The sequence below is a fragment of the Oncorhynchus tshawytscha genome, linkage group LG09 (genome assembly GCF_018296145.1).
Source record: "Oncorhynchus tshawytscha isolate Ot180627B linkage group LG09, Otsh_v2.0, whole genome shotgun sequence".
In the NCBI taxonomy this organism is placed as follows: Eukaryota; Metazoa; Chordata; class Actinopteri; order Salmoniformes; family Salmonidae; genus Oncorhynchus; species Oncorhynchus tshawytscha.
The window spans coordinates 66533667-66554485 of NC_056437.1; the positions used below are offsets into that span (position 1 = coordinate 66533667).

The window sequence follows — 20819 nt, forward strand, 5'->3', positions numbered from 1 at the left end:
GGGGTTGTTGTTGTTCGCATCCCAAATGGCACCTCTATTCCCTTTGTAGTGCCCTATAGAACCTGGTCAAAAGTAGTGCACTATAATGGAATATGGTGGTGCCATTTGGGATGCACACATTTGTTTAAAGTGGAGTTGTTGATTTATAGAGTTCTGACCTCTACAATCTTGTTTTTCTGCGGTTCGTTGACCTTGCCAGCAAGGCAGCAGCGGGAGATGGCGTTGTGGATGATGAACTTGTTGGACTTGAAGCTGGGCTCCTTGTACAGCTTGGGCCCTGGAAGCCAACACAAATATCACAAACAAAAAAATCAAACACAAAAACAACACATCTACACAAATCAACAAAATCAATACAAATAGCATGCCATAGATCAAAGAACAAGTACGTTCCCATATGAGCTTTCTGTTAATATGTGATGGATTAGTTCAAATATATACAGTTGAAGTTGGAAGTTTACATACACCGTAGCCAAATACATTTAAACTCAGTTTCTCACAATTCCTGACATTTAATCCTAGTAAAAATGTCCCATCTTAGGTCAGTGAGGATCACCACTTTTTTTTTTAGAGAGAAAGATTTCTTTCATCTTTTATTTCTTTCATCACATTCCCAGTGGGTCAGAAGTTCACATACACTCAATTAGTATTTGGTAGCATTGCCTTTAAATTGTATAACTTGGGTCAAACCATTTGAGTAGCCTTCCACAACCTTCCCACAACAAGTTGGGTGGATTTTGGCCCATTCCTCCTAACAGAGCTGGTGTAACGGAGTCAGGTTTGTAAGGCCTCCTTGCTTGCACACGCTTTTTCAGTTCTGCCTACAGATTTTCTATAGGATAGAGGTCAAGGCTTTGTGATGGCCACTCCAATACCTTGACTTTGTTGTCCTGAAGCCATTTTGCCAGAACTTTGGAAGCATGCTTGGGGTCATTGTCCATTTGGAAGACCCATTTGCGACCAAGCTTTAACTTCCTGACTGATGTCTTGAGATGCTGCTTCAATATATCCACATAATTTTCATTTCTCATGAAGCCATCTATTTTGTGAAGTGCACCAGTTCCTCCTTCAGCAATGCAACCCCACAACATGATGCTGCCACCCCCGTGCTTCACTGTTGGGATGGTGTTCTCCAGCTTGCAAGCCTCCACATTTTTCCTCCAAACATAACGATGGTCATTATGGCCAAACAGTTCTATTATTGTTTCATCAGACCAGAGGACATTTCTCCAAAAAGTACGATCTTTGTTCCCATGTGCATTTGCAAACCGTAGTCTGGCTTTTGTATGCCGGTTTTGGAGCAGTGGCTTCTTCCTTGCTGAGCAGCCTTTCAGGTTATGTTGATATACGACTCGTTTTACTGTGAATATAGATACTTTTGTACCCGTTTCCTCCAGCATCTTCACAAGGTCGTTTGCTGTTGTTCTGGGATTGATTTGCACTTTTCGCACCAAAGTACGTTCATCTCTAGGAGACAGAACGCGTCTTCTTCCTGAGCTGCATGAAGGCTGCGTGGTCCCATGGTGTTTATACTTGCATACTATTGTTTGCACAGATGAACGTGGTACCTTCAGGCGATTGGAAATTGCTCCCAAGGATGAACCAGACTTGTGGAGGTCTACAATTTCTTTCTGATGTCTTGGCTGATTTCTTTTGATTTTCCCATGATGTCAAGCAAAGAGGCACTGCGTTTGAAGGTAGGCCTTGAAATACATCCACAGGTACACCTCCAATTGACTCAAATGATGTCAATTAGCCCATCAGAAGCTTCGAAAGCCATGACATGATTTTCTGGAATTTTCCAAGCTGTTTAAAGGCACAGTCATCTTAGTGTATGCAAACTTCTGACCCACTGGAATTGTGATACAGTGAATTATAAGTGAAATAATCTGTCTGTAAGCAATTGTTAGACAAATGACTTGTGTCATGCACAAGCTAGATGTCCTAACTGACATGCCAAAACTATAGTTTGTTAACAAGAAATTTGTGGAGTGGTTGAAAAACAAGTTTTAATGACTCCAACCTAAGTGTATGTAAAATTCTGACTTCAACTGTACTTATGATGACATCATATTCTCAGTATAGGTTCTGTTCCCATATCCATACTAGCATTCCACTCATGATAAATTTCTCTCTCGTAAACATAAATGGTAGCGTCGATCTGTCATGATACAAAGGGATGAGTGAGATAACGAGCAGCGTTAGTTCTGGTACTTTGGACAAATCCCGATTTTGCAGGTCTTAGCATCTTTGAAAACGGGGAGGGGACACTCTGTCTGTAACTTGCAAAGAGAGAGAACTTGCAAAGTGAGAGCTCTTCGTTCCGGTTCCCGTATGGACCTAGAACTTAATCGAGCATCTTGCCAATTACACAAGACTTTAGTTCTGGGTTAAGTAATATTATTGATGAATGCTAGTGTGGATATTATTGGAACAGGAATATTGGAAGATGGAACTAGAGATTATGTCACAGTCATGGACCCCGAGTGATGGTTAACAGTGAGCTGTAACGTAAGGTTAAAGGTAAACGTACCGGTGTACTCTGGGATGGAGGCGGGAGATGAGGCTGTGGAGGCATTCTCCCAGTCCTTCTCGCCGTTCTGATTGGCCATTCGTCCCGGTGACATCAGCCTTGAGGGGGAGTGAGATCGGCTGTAGGGAGGAGAAGAAATTCGTTGTGAAGCATAACAAAACAATCTACATACCGGTACATAAACAGACATGCATTGAATTACACATTTGGGTTAAAAATGGGCCAATAATGAGGACGGGAGGAGGGGATAGTCAGGCAGCTACAGATCCCTGTGGGGGGGTAACAACTAGTTATGGTTAACCATATCTACATGTGCGGTGGAAATACAGCTTGTTACAGTTACCATAGCTACCAGTACGGTAAAATACAGCTTGTTGATAGTTAGTTACCTGGGAGATTTCCTGACGGTCAGTGTCCCGCTGTTGCCAGTGTCGTTAGCCATTGAGGACAGGTTCATGGTAGAGTGGGAATAGACCTTGTTGAGTTTGGAGCCTAGTGTGAGTGAGAGAGAGAGTGAGACCAACAGAGAAAACCCCATTCAAATGTGACATCGCAGTCTTCTGAGATACGCAGCACGGCTGCAAACAAGGAACGCCCCCAGACTGACTCGGCAATGGGAGAGATGGGAGTGGAGTTTATATTTACCCATGAACCCCTTGGCGGGACTGCGGGAAAGCACCGAGTCGTCCCGGAACATGGTCTTGGGTCTCTGCTTCTTCACGCCGCGCACCGTGGTGGGCTTCTGCCGCAACACCTTGTCTAGATCCTCCATGATCTTCAGCTGCTGCCTCCGCTCGTACTCCTGCCTGGTGAAGGTGTCTCTCCGCTGGGTCGTGCTCTCCGATGGGGGAGTACCGGGGGTCCGGGGCCGGTCCTCACCACTGCCACCACACTTGTCTCCCCAGCCCTCGATGTTAAACCACTCAGGTCGGCTAGAGGTATAGAGAGAGGGGAGGAGAGCCAATCAATCAATCAAATCAATGAATTATTCAAATAAAAATCACATTATTTATACAACATTTGTCACAAAGTGCTGGGCAGTAACCCGGGCAAAAAAACATAAGCAGCTCCATCTAGTGGATTTAGAGAGTCGACTGTTGGACAGTGCAGTATTGTAAGTGGCTTGAAAACGCAACGCACATCGCATGCTCTTTCTCTCGCTTCTCCTCCTGCTCCAGTCTGCGTCTCTTCATCTCCTCCGCCCTCTTCCGCTGTTTCTCCATCAGGGCTGCTTTCCTCTGGGCCATCTCGTCCTCCGGCCGCACCTTATCATCCTGATGGTGGACACACACCGGTACAGGATTAGTTAGGCTTACAACACATACACGGGCAAACAGACACAGACAAACACACACAGAGTCCGGCTAACCTTAAAGAAGAAGCCGACCCCTCCCTTCATCTCGGGTTCGGTCACGTCGCTCATGGAGTCGTCCATGACACTCAGGTCATCCTCGTCCCCGCACAAGGCCGATAGAGAAATCTCGATCAGGCTGCTGCGCTTGCCATTAAACACCCCCGCAGCTGGAACGTCACTCTCAAACGAGCACTCGGAGGGCGCCCCCGAGCTCCCACCACCTCCATGCTCCTTTCTCCCCGAGGCCTGAGATGTGGCGGTATCCAGGTCAATGCTGAAGATGCTCTGGTCCTCGTTCGAGCCGGCGTCCGACATGTTGTCATCCAGGGCCAGCGACAGGGCCCGGGGGGTGGGGGTTGGGGCGGGGGAGGGGATTGGGGTTGAGGCAGGGCTGGGGGCAGAGCTGATGTTGAAGGTGGAGGAGTTCTGGTCCCGGCACTGCCAGGGGAGGCGCGGCGCAGGTGGGGGATAGTGTCCACATTCTGTGGGGGGTGAGGACGCGCGACAGGCCCGGCACTTTGAGGTCCTGGGGGCGGGCGTGGTGGTAGTGGGTGGCCTGGTGCTTGGGGCTCTTGGGAGGCACCGACTGGGCCCGGCGCTGGACCTGGGGTGACTTTGATGTTCTGGCGGGACTGGCTGCGTTGCGGCGGGACGACGAGGGGGAAGATGAGGCGGAGGCGAGGTCGCGGGGGGTGGACGCGCGGGACATGCGAGTCGGGGGAGGGGCCGAGGATTTGAGACTGGGCGGGATCACCCAGGACTTGTTGCCGACAGGAGCGGCAGGCTTCTTCCTGATGAGTTGGTTCTGTTGTTCGGAGAGGCGCTGCATGTCGCTCTGCAGGGAGCTTAGCGCCGCGTTCAGCTTTGAGACAGCATTGTTGTAGTCCCCCAATGGTGCTGGCTGACGCGCTACCACTCCGACCTGCTCTCCTCCTGGCCCTGCCGCCCCTGCACCCTTCTCCCTTCTGGGTAAGGAGGCCTGCTTGTTGTCCAGGTGTGATGAAGGTTTTATATTCCCCTCCTGCTCCAGTGAGAGGCGCCGTTTCTCCTGCTGCTGCACCTCCTGCTGCTCCTCGTCCTCCATTCGAGCCAGCCTTTCCTCTAGCGTCAGCCCCCTGAGGTCCTCTTCTGTGGAGGAGGCGCTAACCTGGCCCCCCTCCTCCTCCTCCTCTCTCTCCCCCACTCCCTGCTCTTTCTTCAGCTGCAGGAAGGCGCTCTTGCCCAGTCTCTGGCGGTGCTTGGCGAAGATGGCCTCAATCCGTTTCTTCTGGGCCTCGATGGCCTTCCTCTTCTCGTCCAGCCGGGCTCCCAGCTCGGACATCTCGGTGGTCAATCCAGGACTCTTACTGGGGCTCTCCTCTGTCGACTTCTGGGGCTGGACCACCCAGCTGGTCATCGGAGCTGTCGCTGCCGGGGCGACCGGTTCGCTGCAGCTGGCGCCGCCGCTATTAGGTGATACACCCACTGTCGACGGTTTCTTCTTGCGCTCAGCGAAGCTGGTCATCCTCACGCCACTGTCCGGCGCGTCCGCTCCGCCTCCACAGCTTCTGGTGTGGACAGCAGGCGTGGCAGGGGTGGACTGGGCATTGGGGAGTAGAAGGAGGTCCTCAGAGGCGTCAGAGTCCACGCTCCCGTCCCTCAGCACCGAGTCGTCGTCCCGCGAGCCCTCCGACGTGTGTCGGGTACGGGAGAAGGGGGTGGAGGAGGCCTGCTCCCTGGGTGCCTGCGTCTTGCCCCCCATGGGAAGGTGGGGGTGGTACATCATCCCAGATCGGGACGGGGCAGAGCAGCTGAGGGGTATGGGGTTAGGCGGGTGGGAGGAGTGAGCGGCGCGGCCGTTGCGTCTGGTGCTGGCCGGGTCGTCGGGAGAGTGCAAGAAGAATCCGTCGGCCGCCCCGTCAGGGTGGAGCCGGGGCTCCATCTTGTCCTCGTTGTGTATGATCTGCAGGGCCTCCTCGATGGTGGGCAGCTCCCCATCCCCATCCCCATCTCCCAGGCCATTCTCCTTCAGCAGCATGGGCACCACGGAGGAGCTCTGGGTGGCCCAGGAACCTCTGTGGGAGCCGGGGGGGGCAGGGGGCTTGCTGAGCAGGTGACTAAGGTCCTCTGGGGGGGTGTAGGGCACGCGGGTTATGGTCTGGCCGGGGGCCACGTTATCAGAGCTGACCGAGCGGGTGATGGCTCCGCCCATCACGACGTCCACGTCGCTATCCAGGCCAAAGGGAATGCTAAAGGACACGGCCGAGGACAGGGGACGACTGGACGGAGAGAGACGGGAAGAGAGAGAGCGTTTACTTCCTGAAATGACTTCATTGAAATAGAATTGACCAACACTTTGTACTGAGATACAACTGAAATATGGAGCTAACAGAGAGAGAAACAAAGAGATGGAGTCCTACCTGAAAGGCTTCTTGGTCCATGTTCTCCCAGCTCTCTCTACATGAGACATGGAGGCAGACTGAGTCAGAGACGCTGCACACATTCACACACAGTCACCAACACAGACACACAAAGACACCACAAAGACACACAGGCACTAGTCAGGGCATGCAAAGATAAACACCAAAAATAAATACAGAAAAAGACAGAAAAACCTTCACGTGGACCCACTGATAAACAAACGCAGACAACACAGTTATAAAAGACTCAGAGTGTGAACCTAAGTACCTGTTCTCCCTCAAATACCTTGAGGAGCGTTTGATTGAGCATGCCTGCCTGCGGTCACAGATGAATGGAGTTTGCACTTTCGGGACTATTCCATTGCTTCCATTGGGCCAGGCAAGCTCGTCAAGCAATCCATTTCATTGCATTACACGTATTGTGTTGTTTGAGTGTAAATAAAACAAATACTATTTGAATCCGGGTGTTCTGCAGAGGACAGACGTGTGACAGACCTAAATGATGGGATGGGCGTTGCCCCGCACTCACCTGGCACAGGCCCTGGCGACACTGGTGAGGAGATGGGCAGGAATGGCTTCTTGAAGATGGAAGGAGAGCCGCTGAAATACGGACAAAAACTTGTTTCAAGATCAAGTGTCAAGATGAAGCTTCAAGTTGATTTTGCCATAGGTAATAAATACATCGGAAATCTACTCACTCACCCGAGCGCTCACAATAAACGTTCACTCTAAAGATATCATTCCTGAGACAGATTACTACTGATATAGAAATAAAGTCATGTTAAAGTCATGTTTGTGATTATGACTGTGCGAGAGCTGCTGTACCTGTTATTGCTCAAACTGGTTGGCTTGAGCGGTGCAGAAGCATCTGGAACAAAACAAACAGTCTCATTAGTCAAATGTCGACACTGCCATTCAGGCCGACGCAGGAATACACACAAGACTTGGGCTTGAATGTATCAAGCATCTCAAAAGTAGAAGGGCTGATTTAGGATCAGTTTAGCCTTTTAGAGTCACAATTATTTTGGACAGGGAGGACCTGATCCTAGAACAGCACTCCTACTCAGAGTCGCTTTATGCAAATAGGCCCTGGGGGTGTATTCAGTGAGGCAAAACACTCCGAATAATGCAGATAGAAGTGTAACAACTAGAGCTGACATAGTTCCCTATTCTACTTGACAGACCACCACATCTGTTCGATAGGACACATTTCTATGTGCACGTTTTGTAACATTGCATCCTCCTGAACAGGGCCAGCCCAACACTTACCAGTGGTGTTCAGTGGCTGAACAAACTCCGGCCTCCGTACCTCGAACCAACCCAGCAGCTCCGCTAGGAAACTCATCATGTTGACCTGAACATACCAGAGAAACAGTTAAAGGAGCCCTGTAATGCCGTTTCGATCTCCGTAACAATTCATTCCTGGATATGAATGAAGTTACATGCTGTAATAGTTTTACTACATGTATGGCATCCAGCGGCAGTTGGCCAAACACTCTCTGTATAAGACCGTCTTTTTATATTTTTTCATTTAACTAGACAAGTCAGTTAAGAACAAATTCTTATTCACAATGACGGCCAACCGGAGAACAGAGGGTTAACTGCCTTGTTCAGGGGCAGAATGACATATTTTGACCTTGTCGGCTCGGGTATTCGATCTAGCAACCTTTCGGTTACTGGCCCAACGTTCCAACCACTAGGCTACCTGCTGCCACTGGGCTACCTGCCGCTCCAGTCTAGGCAGAGACATACATTTAGCCACACATTTCTAAATGCATGGCTCTGGGGGCAAGACAACGTGTAGATCGGAGCTCTCCAAACCGGTTTCTGGAGCGCTACCACCCTGTAGGTTTGTACTCCAACCCTAGTCTAGCACGCCTAATAATAAGCAAAATTAAATCTGAATAGTTACAACTGGGGTTGGAGCAAAATCCTACAGGGCCTTGCAGGCCCACAGTGGGGGGGGAGTGGTACCTGGAGCTCCTGTGGGGAGTAGAGCAGGTCCTCCAACACTAGGGGGCAGCAGCTCTTCAGACAGCTGTCACAGAACTCTCGGATCAGCTGCAGGTTGTACAGGCTGTCTTCCACCGCCATGGACTCCTTCATACACACATCTGAAGGACAAAACGAGGATCACTTGATTGTCCAACTATACGCAGAGGACCGACCGGAATTCGACTTTATCCCAACCCCGCTGAAAAAGTCACACGTACAGTTTGGAGAGGCTAGAGCACAGGGAAGCCATATTACAACTCCCATTTAACACAGGAACGGTACAACGAGCAGGTAGTCAGGCCATGGAGTCTAAACATCTAACACAGGACAGGTAGTACAGTATGTGGTAGTACAGTATGTGTAATGATACACTGCACACAGTAATACAGCAGGTTACTGTAATGAAACACTGCACACAGTAGGTTACTGTAATGACACACTGCACACAGTAGGTTACTGTAATGACACACTGCACACAGTAGGTTCCTGTAATGACACACTGCACACAGTAGGTTCCTGTAATGACACACTGCACACAGTAGGTTCCTGTAATGACACACTGCACACAGTAGGTTCCTGTAATGACACACTGCACACAGTAGGTTCCTGTAATGACACACTGCACACAGTAGGTTCCTGTAATGATACACTGCACACAGTAGGTTACTGTAATGATACACTGCACACAGTAGGTTACTGTAATGATACACTGCACACAGTAATACAGTAGGTTACTGTATTAAAGGTAGTGTGGTTTAAACCTAGATGGAACCTGTAACATAGTAAGCTAGGCTTTTTAGTCAAACCCTCAGGCATGTCCTATATTGCATTGTATTTGACAACTATACGCAAGTCCTGTGTTTAACTTTTGTATTTGCATATCAAATACTGTCATGCTAATTTGTATCATGTGGTTTTATGTACGTACCCTCTAGCTGCAACAGGCCGGGGCAGTAGTAGTGTACAACAGCAGCGATGGCACAACCGTTGGAGAGGTCTTTGACTTCAGTCACCACCGGAAATGTAGGCTTCTGTTTAGACAGCATCTTGTCTTTTCTGTAGCGGATCTTAGATGGGGCGAGAGAGCGAGAGAGAGACACGTCATTGAGTGAGTACAGGAGAGTTGGGGAGATGTCCAGGCTTTACTGTTCAATGCGAATTCAAGGACAATGTTCTTAAAAAAAAAAAAACACACAGGTGGACACACAGCACAAATGGTACATACACACGTGCACACAAACACCCATCAGGCTCGCGGATAACGTGACCAACAACATGCTCCTAGAGGAGAGAGAGAGAATAAAGGGGTGGAAGTGGAGAGAGAACAGATAACATGCCATGGAAGTGGAGAAGAGAAAGGTGCAGCCAACCAGGCAGCAGAAGCCATGGGGAGAGAGAGAATGGCTTGTGTCCCAATTGGCACCCTACTCCCTGTATAGTGCACTACTATTGACTATGTAGTGCAGTAGTCTTGACTAGGGCTCTGTTCAAAAGGGAATAGGGTGGCATTTTGGACGTAACCATAGAAAGAGTCCAGAGACAGCGAGGGCTTTGTCAGTGGAAAGTAGGCCAGGGGAGAGAGTCTCATCGGAGGAAGATATTTAACCCAACCTGACGCAGGTAAACTATTCAGGTTGAGACTTCTCAGGTTTTAGACAACGACTGAACACAGCCAGCACAGTGTCAACACTGTCAGCAGACTGTAATACCTGGGGTCTGTTCAGGAGAGTGTAATGTTACACAACCGTCCCAATCAGATAGAAAACGTATATAGTGTGAAACAGCTATGACTATCGGCCATGTTAGAATGGTTGTATTGGCACAATTCATAATGTTTCACCGCACATTAAAAGGCCTACACCACGAGCTCATTACTTCTTACTCTATGGGCTCTGGCTAAAAGTAATCCAACAAATAGGGAATAGGGTGTCATTTGGGACTCAAAACAATAACTGGCTAGTGGCTAGAAACAAACAACAACAAAAAACGTCACATGGTCCGTTTTAAGACGGAGCCGACCAGACCGACTGGTTTCTAGCAGGAACGTTTTTTTCTCTCACATTTCCAGAGCCCTGAGTAGATTACATGTGATTTATGTCCAATAACAACAATACCCTGCCCATCCCTACCCCTCCCTGTGACATCAGCCCAAGGAAATGTACAGCGGATAGGCCTAGTGCAGAGCAGTGAAGCAGTATGCCTGCATTCTTATATTGTACCAACAGGGGGAGAGGCAGGGAGAGAAAAACAGAACAGACCTCTCATTCAAAAATCTAATAAGAGCGAGAACAGAGAATATGAAGATGGAGAGAAAGATAAGGAATGATGCAAGAGGAGAAAAAAAAAAGAGGAGGAACTTACAGGGACAAGTTTCCAGTACCAGCGAGTGGGACACTGTCAGAGAGGAGGGAAGAGGACAGAGAAAGAGGAAAACAGGGAAGGAGAAGACAGGTGGAGAGGAGGAAAGAGGACAGAGAAAGAGGAAAACAGGGAAGGAGAAGACAGGTGGAGAGGAGGAAAGAGGACAGAGAAAGAGGAAAACAGGGAAGGAGAAGACAGGTGGAGAGGAGGAAAGAGGACAGAGAAAGAGGAAAACAGGGAAGGAGAAGACAGGTGGAGAGGAGGGAAGAGGACAGAGAAAGAGGAAAACAGGGAAGGAGAAGACAGGTGGAGAGGAGGAAAGAGGACAGAGAAAGAGGAAAACAGGGAAGGAGAAGACAGGTGGAGAGGAGGAAAGAGGACAGAGAAAGAGGAAAACAGGGAAGGAGAAGACAGGTGGAGAGGAGGAAAGAGGAAAACAGGGAAGGAGAAGACAGGTGGAGAGGAGAGGATACTATATGTATTAAGGCTACTTTAATAGGACAGTTAAGAGGAAAAAGACAGTTTTGAAGAGGGTATATATATATATATATATCTCCTAACAATTATACAACCAGTAAGCATTATGTTGAGATACTGGTAACTGCAAAATAAAATGAAACACTTGTGTAAATGAGGGACACGAAAGCAGGCGCTTCCACACAGGTGTGGTTCCTGAGTTAATTAAGCCACTAAAACCTCCCATCATGCTTAAGGTCATGTAGAAAAATGCCCAGTTGCCCATTATTTTGGCTACCATGGCTACAAGACATCTCAGTGACTTTGAAAGAGGAGTCTCAAAAGGAGACTAGGGGGTTTAAAGGGTTGTGTGTGTGTGTGTGTGTGTGTGTGTGCGTGCGTGCGTGCGTCAGTCACCAGATCTCAACCCAGTTGAACACTTATGGGAGATTCTGGAGCGGTGCCTGAGACAGCGTTTTCCACCACCATCAACAATAAAAAACAAATGATGGAATTTCTCGTGGAAGAAGTCTCACATCCCTCATCTATGCCAAGGTGCATGGAAGCCGTTTCAGCGGCTCGTGGTTTCCTTTATTTTGGTAGTTACCTGCACAAGCACCAGATTACTAGGGAGATTGCATTATAAGTGTGTGCGTAGGAGACTATAAACTGTCACAATAAAGTAGAAATATCTTACATGCACAGGCTGTATAAAACATGCTTGTTCACAGAAAATGTTTACGTCAGAGTGTTTTAATAGCATGTAATCCATGAGATTAATGTATACGTGTTACACAATGTGTTTCATAATGTGAGTGCTGTTGACATAAATACTGCATGCTTCCTCAATGGCACCATACACCATACATAGTGGACTACTTTTGACCAGGGCCCATAGGGCTCTATACAGATGCACTATATAAGGAATAGGATGCCATTTTGGACACAGTTCCTGTGTAGTACAGGTGTAGTGGAATACTTACAGAAGGCTGGACAGGCTGTGGCTCTGTGCTGTCCTGAGACGGGTCACCCTGTGCACCCTCTGTTTGCTCTCTCAGCCTCTGATTCAACTGGGGATGGGATGGTGGAAAGCCACATGCTATAAGTCTGTATATTTTGTACTCCGATATAAATTGGGTTATGAAATCATGACTCGGCAACGCAGAGAGAGACAGAGAGAGAGAGAGACAGAGAGAGAGAGAGAGAAAGAGAGAGTCCTCCCTGTCCTTGTCCTCACCTCATTCACCCAGTGGAGCAGGGTGTTCTCCCAGCTGGCTCCTCCCACTCCACCCAGAAGCTCTTCCCCTGTTGCCGCACCGGACATCCTCACTGCGCTCACCGTCTCCATGGCGCCCACCGACATCAGGGCATCCATCACCGCCAGGTGGGCACTCTGCACCAATCACAGCAAAGAGAACAGGGAACTGTCAGCATTGGAACAGTCAGGGGAGGTAGCTGCGGGATTGGCTGTCCGCCCACCAAACTCAGACGACATTTAATACAGCATCCATCAATTATGGCTAATGCAATAATGGTGGGTAGCAGCACTACCATTTAGGTTGTGTCCCAAACGGCACCCTATCCCCTGTATCGTGCGCTACGTTTGACCAGAGCCCATAGGGTTATATCAAAGGCCCTGTTCAATGTAGTGCACTATTTAGGGAAGCGGGTGCCATTTGGGCCACAGCCTCAGACTGCTCTGAAAGAGCATGGTCCATGTTAATGTGGCAGAGCTGGCGAGATGAGATCACACCAGGCTGCAGTATGTAGTATGTATGGCAGGTTCTCAGGTCAGTACCACAACCAGCCACTAGGAAACTCCAAGAACCACAGCTCTGAATCAGCAGAAAGCAAGAGGAGAGAGAGCAGAAGAGCAAAAAGAGCTGAGAGAGAAAAAGAGAGAAAAAGAGAGCTTGTCTGAGTGAACTTTGGAACATCTGTGCCATCACGATAACAGCCCTTTTTTACTCTGTGTACTCCCTCTCTGCCCCGTCACTGTATACTTTCTCTTTCCTCCTCCTAGTCATTCCCTCTTCTCCCTTCTAATCGTTGTGTGTGCACGTTTTCTCCCTCCTCTCTGCTAGGAGATATGGCAGCATGACTCATGGACGACAGGTTACAGGATAATGTTGTGTACAGTGCCTCTAGGGCTGCGCAGGATACAGTTTGGTTCTGTACAGCGTTGTTCTGTAATCAACCCACAAGGGATGGCTCAGTGAGAGAGATGCACAAACCCCAGGAATCCTGTGGCGCAGTGTGCGTGTGCACACACACTAGAATGTGAGTAAAACGACACACACAAAACCCCTTCTTTCACAACAACACAACCATAAAACATACAGTATCAATTTACACAACATAAAAAGGGCACAACAATAGCTTCCCCCGTCACATCCCAAACCGAAACTGCCGTATTTCCAGCCAACCCCCAATGCAGGGTCCATTGCTTCTGTCCCTCTCCTCCTCTCCTTGCCCAAAATCATGACAGTGCCTTTCTCCAAGCTGGTTAGTACCTTTTCTCATAGCCAAACCTATTAGTGCCTTTAGTTCTCATGGCCCAAGCCCATTAAAACACACCAAAAACATGATCAGCTCACTCAGGGGAGAGCTCCTTAGCTCCCATAAGAGGGTTAGCTCGTTATCGGTCTACTGCTGCTTCCCATGGGGTTAGGTCAGGGATGGGCAACTGATGGGGTTGGGGCCCCAACAAAAATCGTAATTCATCATGAGGGGTCTGCGTAGACAAGAACAGCCTTTGACCCAGTTAGTACAGTCAAAGATTTGTATAACTAAACCCAGATAGACGACAGACTGTAGTTTCCAATGGGAACAAATGAGTCATAGTTGCCAGAACAAGCAAGGAGGAGGGCAGAGCCAAGCACGAGCTAGCGAGATCCTATTGGCGAATTCTAGCATGTATCTGCATATTTCCGTTAGGGAACGCCTCCTCTGTGAAGTGCGCGTGAGCAATAACTCAATTCGCTTTTGCACTCCTGATTTTTTTTTTTGCAAAGGGTAAAGTCCACAAAAAACTTTGTCCACTCTGGACATAACAGATTAGTTTTGGGAACAGAAAACTGTAATGAAATCAAACGTTTCAGCGATCAGAAAATGTGCAGAATGTCACCCAAAATCCATCTCGTTTCATTTTCTCTCACTGCCGGCCAGTGGGCTTCCTCTCACTCCTATTTTTGGCAGTGAGTGGAAACGCCAAGGGGAAGCTTCACATGTATACATCCAGTGAAATATCTCTCTCATTGTTCCCATCTGTGGTAAAGTCTAGAACTGTTCATAGAAACACAATGCTCTGACCTAATCAAACCAGGGCCAGTGAAGGAGAGTGCAAGTTAGAGAGTCTGGAGGGTTGGATTTAGATAAGTGCTCTTAGGGTTATCAGTAGGTCTGTAGGACAGATATAGACAGACAGAAAGACAGACGCAGAAAGAAACAGATAGCTCAGTGTGCAGACAGCCAGGCAGGCAAGCAGTGTTAGTCAAGCCTGGAAAGCACAGCATTTAGTCAAATCAAATACAATTTTATTTGGCACATGTTGCCGAATACAACAGAACACAACCTTACAGTGAAATGCTTACTTACAAGCTCTTAACTGACAATGCAGTTAAGAAAAATACCTAAAATTAAATTAAAAGTAACAATTAAAGAGAAGCAGTAAAATAACAATAGCGAGGCTATATACAGGGGGGTACCGGCACAGAGTCAATGTGCGGGGGCACCGGTTATTCGAGATAATATGTACATGTAGGTAGAGTTATTAAAGTAACTATGCATAGAAAATAAACAGAGTAGCAGTAGTGTAAAATAGGGGGAGACAATGCAAATGGTCTGTTTATAAGACTTTTGGACCTAGACTTGGCGCTCTAATACCACTTGCCGTGCGGTAGCATAGTGAACAGTCTATGAATAGGGTGGCTGGAGTCTGATCATTTTTAGGGCCTTCCTGACACCGCCTGGTATAGAGGCCCTGGCTGGCAGGAAGCTTGGCCCCAGTGATGTACTGGGCCATACACACTACCCTCTGTAGGGCCTTGTGGTCGAAAGGCTGAGCAGTTGCCATACCAGGCAGTGATGCAACCCGTCAGGATGCTCTCGATGGTGCAGCTGTAGAACTTTTGAGGATCTGAGGACCTATGCAAAATCTATTCAGTCTCCTGAGGGGGAATAGGTTTTGTCGTGCCCTCTTCACGACTGTCATGGTATGCTTAGACCATGTTAGTTTGTTGGTGATGTGGACACCAAGGAACTTGAAGCTCTCAACCTGTTCCACTACAGCCCCGTCAATGAGAATGGGGGAGCGCTCGATCCTCCTTTTCCTGTAGTCCCATAATCATCTCCTTTGTCTTGATCACGTTGAGGGAGAGGTTGTTGTCCTGGCATCACACGGTGGCCATCAGGATAGGTGTATGTAAACTTCCAACTTCAACTGTACAGGAGTGTTTTGCTAGCACAGACTGGAATATGTCATGCAAAGTTTATGTCCTAACCGACTTGCCAAAACTATTGTTTATTAACAAGAAATTTGTGGAGTGGTTGAAAAACGAGTTAATGACTCCAACCTAAGTGGATGTAAACTTCGGACTTCAACTGTAGGTGAGGTGAAAATGATGAATCTGGCACCCTATCGATAGCAACAGCTCATGGTCCTCCTGGAATTCTTTAAAAATATAGGCAAGTCAGTTAAGAACAAATTCTTATTTACAATGACGGCCTATGAACAGTGGGTTAAGTGCCTTGTTCAGGGGCAGAACGACAGATTTTTACCTGGGCAGCACGGGGATTCGATCCTTCGAACCTTTTGGTTACTGGCCCAACGCTCTAACCACTAGGCTACCTGCCACCCTATCAGAAGTTATTTTGACTCAATGGAGGAACTAAGTCAGAGAAATGCTGATGAATGTCTTGCTCGAGCTGTGTATGCAACTGGTTCACCTCTGATAGTCACAGGCAATGTGGATTGGAAGACATTTCTGAATGTTCTTTGCCCAGCATACACCCCTCAAACCAGACATGCTTTATCTACTCATTTGCTGGATGCAGAGTTCAACAGAGTTCAAGTGAAGGTCAAGCAAATCATAGAGAAAGCAGACTGTATTGCAATCATCTCTGATGGGTGGTCGAATGTTCGTGGGCAAGGAATAACGAACTACATCATCTCCACCCCTCAACCAGTATTCTACAAGAGCACAGACAAGGGACAACAGACACACCGGTCTCTACATTGCAGATGAGCTGAAGGCAGCCATCAATGACCTTGTACCACAGAAGGTATTTGCACTGGTGACCGACAATGCTGCGAAAATGAAGGCTGCTTGGTCTAAAGTGGAGGAGTCCTACCCTCACATCACACCCATTGGCTGTGCTGCTCATGCATTGAATCTGCTCCTCAAGGACATCATGGCACTGAAAACAATGGATACACTCTACAAGAGAAGCCAAGGAAATGGTTAGGTATGTGAAGGGTCATCAAGTGACAGCAGCAATCTACCTCACCAAGCAAAGTGAGAAGAATAAGAGCACCACATTGAAGCTGCCCAGCAACACCTGTTGGGGTGGTGTTGTCATCATGTTTGACAGTCTCCTGGAGGGGAAGGAGTCTCTCCAAATGGCCATAGCAGTAGCCATTGCACGGATTGAGGGAGACAATGCCATCCTGTCTGATGTTCAGACTCTGCTTGCAGATGTAAGAGAATAAATCCATACTGCCCTGCCCATTTGTTTAGTTTTGTTACCTTTATTTATACAGGTTTTTCTCATTGAGATAACATCTCTTAGAAAAGAGAGACCTGGTCCAATAGCAGCACAGGGAACAACGTTTCAGGCAAAACAAAACTTACATTCACTAACACAACATTAAACAAAACTATAAACACACATACAGTACAACAAAAACATTTTACATTAAAAACACGAAAGTCTTGACTAAAAACAGCTGTCCTAAAGACAATTACACTCTTCTATGATATATACATCGATCAAGTGTTTAAACTCCACCAACGAAACTAGATCAAATTTTTTAAATGTTCAGGAGAGAATTCCAGAACCACGGAGCTAAGTAACTAAAACTATTTCTACCATGACCTGTTCTAATTTTAGATACTGTTAGAAGCAAATGAGAATGGGACCGTAATTGATATTTATCTACCGACCTGACTAAAAAGAACAGAGATAAAATGGCATTTTACCCAATATGGCCTTATAAATCAGTGTATACCAGTGTTTAAGCCTAAGCAAGGTCAATGACGTCCAGCCAACAGCGCTGTAGAGATCAATGTTTTTGATTTGTAATGAACCGGAGGGCTGCATGATACACGGAATCAAGTGCTCTCAGGGTAGTGGCTGAGGCCTGCATAATATATATATTTATAGAACATCACTAAAATCTAAAAACACCAGTAATGTACATCGTACCAGCTCCTTCCTGGCCTCAAAAGAAAAACAAGCCAAGATGCCGGTAATAAAAACCTATTTTCAGCTCGAGTTTCCTTATCAAGTTCTCTACATGAACAGTGAAGCTCAGCTTATCATCAGCCCACACACCCAAATATTTGTACACTTTAACTTGCTCTATAGTATGTCCAGCCAATGTAGCAATGATATGATTAGTAACATGCCTGGCATTTGAAAATAGCATGCATTTTGTTTTTACCCGAAATTAGAACCAGTTTTAAAATCATACAGATTCTGTTATATGATATTAAATGCTCTTTGGGCATTTTCAAAAGCTAAAGATAAACTACTACCACTTGAATAAAGAGCATCATCTGCATAAAAATGAACATCCGCTGTTTCAATAAGATCTCTAATGTTGCTGATATACAAAATGAACAACAGTGGCCCCAAAATAGAACTCTGCGTAACACCTGAGCACACCTCTACGGACTCAGATTTACAACCATCCGCCATTACACATTGGTTTATAAATTACCTATCAAATCGTACACAATCTAGAGCATGACCAGAAATTCCACAACATTTTAACCTTTGCACTACCACAGCATGGTCCACAGTGTCAAAAGCCTGTGACAAATCAATAAAGACAGACACACAATGTAATTTCTTATCAAGTGCACTGTGGATGTCATTTAAAACCTTCAATGTTGCTGAAACAGTGCTGATTGCATTCCATTTAAGATGTTGTTTTCTTGGAAGTAGGCCTTTAGCTGCCTGCTAACTAAAGGACTCCAGTACCTTTGACAGTACAGACAATTTTGATATGGGTCGATAGTTGTCAAGTAGCGTAGGATCTCCACCTTTCAGGAGAGGCAGTACAAAAGCAGATTTCCAGAACTTGGGGATTTCCTTTATATCAAGCATGAGGTTAAAAATACATGTTAAGGGGGGAGCAATGATGTCTGCAGCTAGGTGTAGGAAGCAGAGGTCTAGTTCATCAGGGCCAGGGGATTTTTCCCCCAGCAATTTCTTTCAGGGCTTTACACACTTCTGAAACAGAGAAGGATGAAAAGGAGAACCTGGTAAAGGAGTGCACAGGGGTGTCAGGTAAATTCATAGGGGGCTCAATTATACCTTTGACCTTTTCAAATAAACTGCCTGCATCCAAAAAAATATGCTGGTTCAAGGCTTTCTGAATGGTGTTTCTCTCAGTTACAATCTGTGTGTCTACCAACAATTGTTTGGGAAGCGGTGGATCTTTTTTGTACTCCAAACCCTTCACTACTTGCCAAAATTTGGATGGATTATTTAAATTATGAAATAGATTTCAGGTAGTGGTCTGCTTTCAATTTACGGATCATAGCAACACCCATATTTTGAAGACGTTTAAAAGCCATCCAGTCATCTACCAAACCAGTCCCTCTTGCTTTAGCCCACATAGCATTTCGTTCCCTTATGATTTTTGTAAATTCCTTAGTAAACTAAGGGTTCTCGCTGCCCTTAATCCTGATTTTTTTTAAAGGGGCATGCCTATTACATACATCCTGGAATGTGTTGTGGAAGTAAGAAAAGGCTAGTTGAACATCAGGGATTAATTCCATTCTATTCCATTTAATGCTAGATACATCATGAAAAAAACCTTGAACATCAAACCGCTTCCAGTTTCTTTTCCTAAACCACGTGGAGATTTCTTAGGAATTTTACCATCTCTCACACAGGCAATAGTACAGTGATCACGTATGTCATTTGCAAAAATACCAGAAGCATTAAAACGATGAGGAGTTGCTCCAAGCAGAGTAAACTGCAGTTCTAAAATACATCAAAAAGCGTAAAGACTCCTGCCTGAAGCCCATACATGTCGCAGCATCCTGTCTGGTGCAGAGATCAACAAGGCCTATGATGTCTCGCCACCTTGGCCTGGATGAGGGCAAGGTTCTTGGCAGTCTGGCGAAGTAGAATTCTAAGCAAAGGCTTTGGGATGAAGATGGGATGAAGATGGAATATGGCAGTCGTGCCAACATATATCTTTTCAGCCACCTGGTGGAAGGGACTTTGTGGATCTGAGGCTCTTTCCCCTGTTGCCTCAATCATCCGCCAAATCCCACCACCATCAGCCGCCTCAGAGCGCAACTGGTCCTTGTTTGGGAACACACACACCAAAGCACGCAACAGGCTGACCAATACAACGGCTGAGAAACTGGTGGCCACCCGGGAAAACGTAAGGCTTTTTGAGCCTGACAACGAGCCGTCCTCAACAAGGTTGGAAAGTGACAGTGAAGATGAGGTCTTAGAGTCTGATGTTCAAGAGGTAGACATTAAGGAGGTCCAGGGAGAATACATGGAAGTCTGAGAGGAAGACAACCAAGGATTTAGTTTCTGGACTATCATTTTACAGATGTATGTTGAAAACATTTTTGGGGAGATGCGCTGGATCATTGGGGATCATTCAATATTCCCTTTTGTTTTTCAGTGAAATCCTCCCATGTGAAGAGTCAACTCATTTAATTACAGTTCAATTCGTAAGTAAATTTATTTTTTATTTCTATTGGAAGGATTTAATCACTTGCAATTATGTCTACTTGTGATAAGGTAAAAGGTTTATGGTTCTGTCTCCATATGATATGTAAATATATCCAATGCAATAAACATCTACATTTAATTGGTATTAATATTAATTTGCATATATTCCTGTTAATTCCCATTTATTCTCATTAATTCCCACGGAAAGTTTCCACCTCTGAATATTCCCCAAAATGTGCAACCCTAGTGGCACCCACGCACGAACACACACCAGGTTCTGAGAAGTGGGCCTACAGGTACATGTAACCTCCACTGCTTCCCACCGGAGACGAGAACAGCCTTTGACTCAGTAAAGCGTAGAACTGTTTATGAAACACACAACACTCTGACCTTCCAATCAAATCAAGGCCATGCAGTGAAGGACAATGAGTCTGGAGGGTTGTGTGTCTGGAGGGTTATTTTAAATAAGTGCTCTTAGTGTTTTCAGTAGGTCTCAAGGACAAAGACAGAAAAACAAAACAGACAGCTAGCAGGGCAAACAGATAGCAGGGCAAACAGATAGCAGGGCAAACAGATAGCAGGGCAAACAGATAGCAGGGCAAACAGACAGCTGGGCCAGTGTGCAGCCAGGCAGGCAGGCAATGTTCGTCTAGCCTGGTAAACACAGCGTTCAGTCTGGTTTTAACCAGGCTAGGTTTCCTTTAGACTAGCTGTTCAACTGAATGACACCAGGGGCTCCTGTCCTGAAGGCCTGTATTCATGAATTTTTTAAGAGCAGGAGTGCTGATCTAGG

At 46.7% G+C, this 20819-nt stretch overlaps 1 protein-coding gene across 1 annotated transcript in view; it reads right to left on the bottom strand.

Annotated features, from left to right (window-relative positions):
- The window catches only part of camsap3 (calmodulin regulated spectrin-associated protein family, member 3), a 51396-nt gene that overhangs the window by 3888 nt on the left and 26689 nt on the right, over positions 1-20819 (bottom strand). The window contains 16 exon segments of the mRNA XM_042327278.1: positions 159-277; positions 2534-2652; positions 2923-3025; positions 3179-3465; positions 3674-3807; positions 3903-4211; positions 4213-6145; positions 6287-6359; positions 6816-6886; positions 7112-7154; positions 7556-7640; positions 8261-8400; positions 9210-9348; positions 10643-10675; positions 12082-12168; positions 12336-12491. Coding sequence (XP_042183212.1) covers positions 159-277; positions 2534-2652; positions 2923-3025; positions 3179-3465; positions 3674-3807; positions 3903-4211; positions 4213-6145; positions 6287-6359; positions 6816-6886; positions 7112-7154; positions 7556-7640; positions 8261-8400; positions 9210-9348; positions 10643-10675; positions 12082-12168; positions 12336-12491 — 3831 coding nt within the window.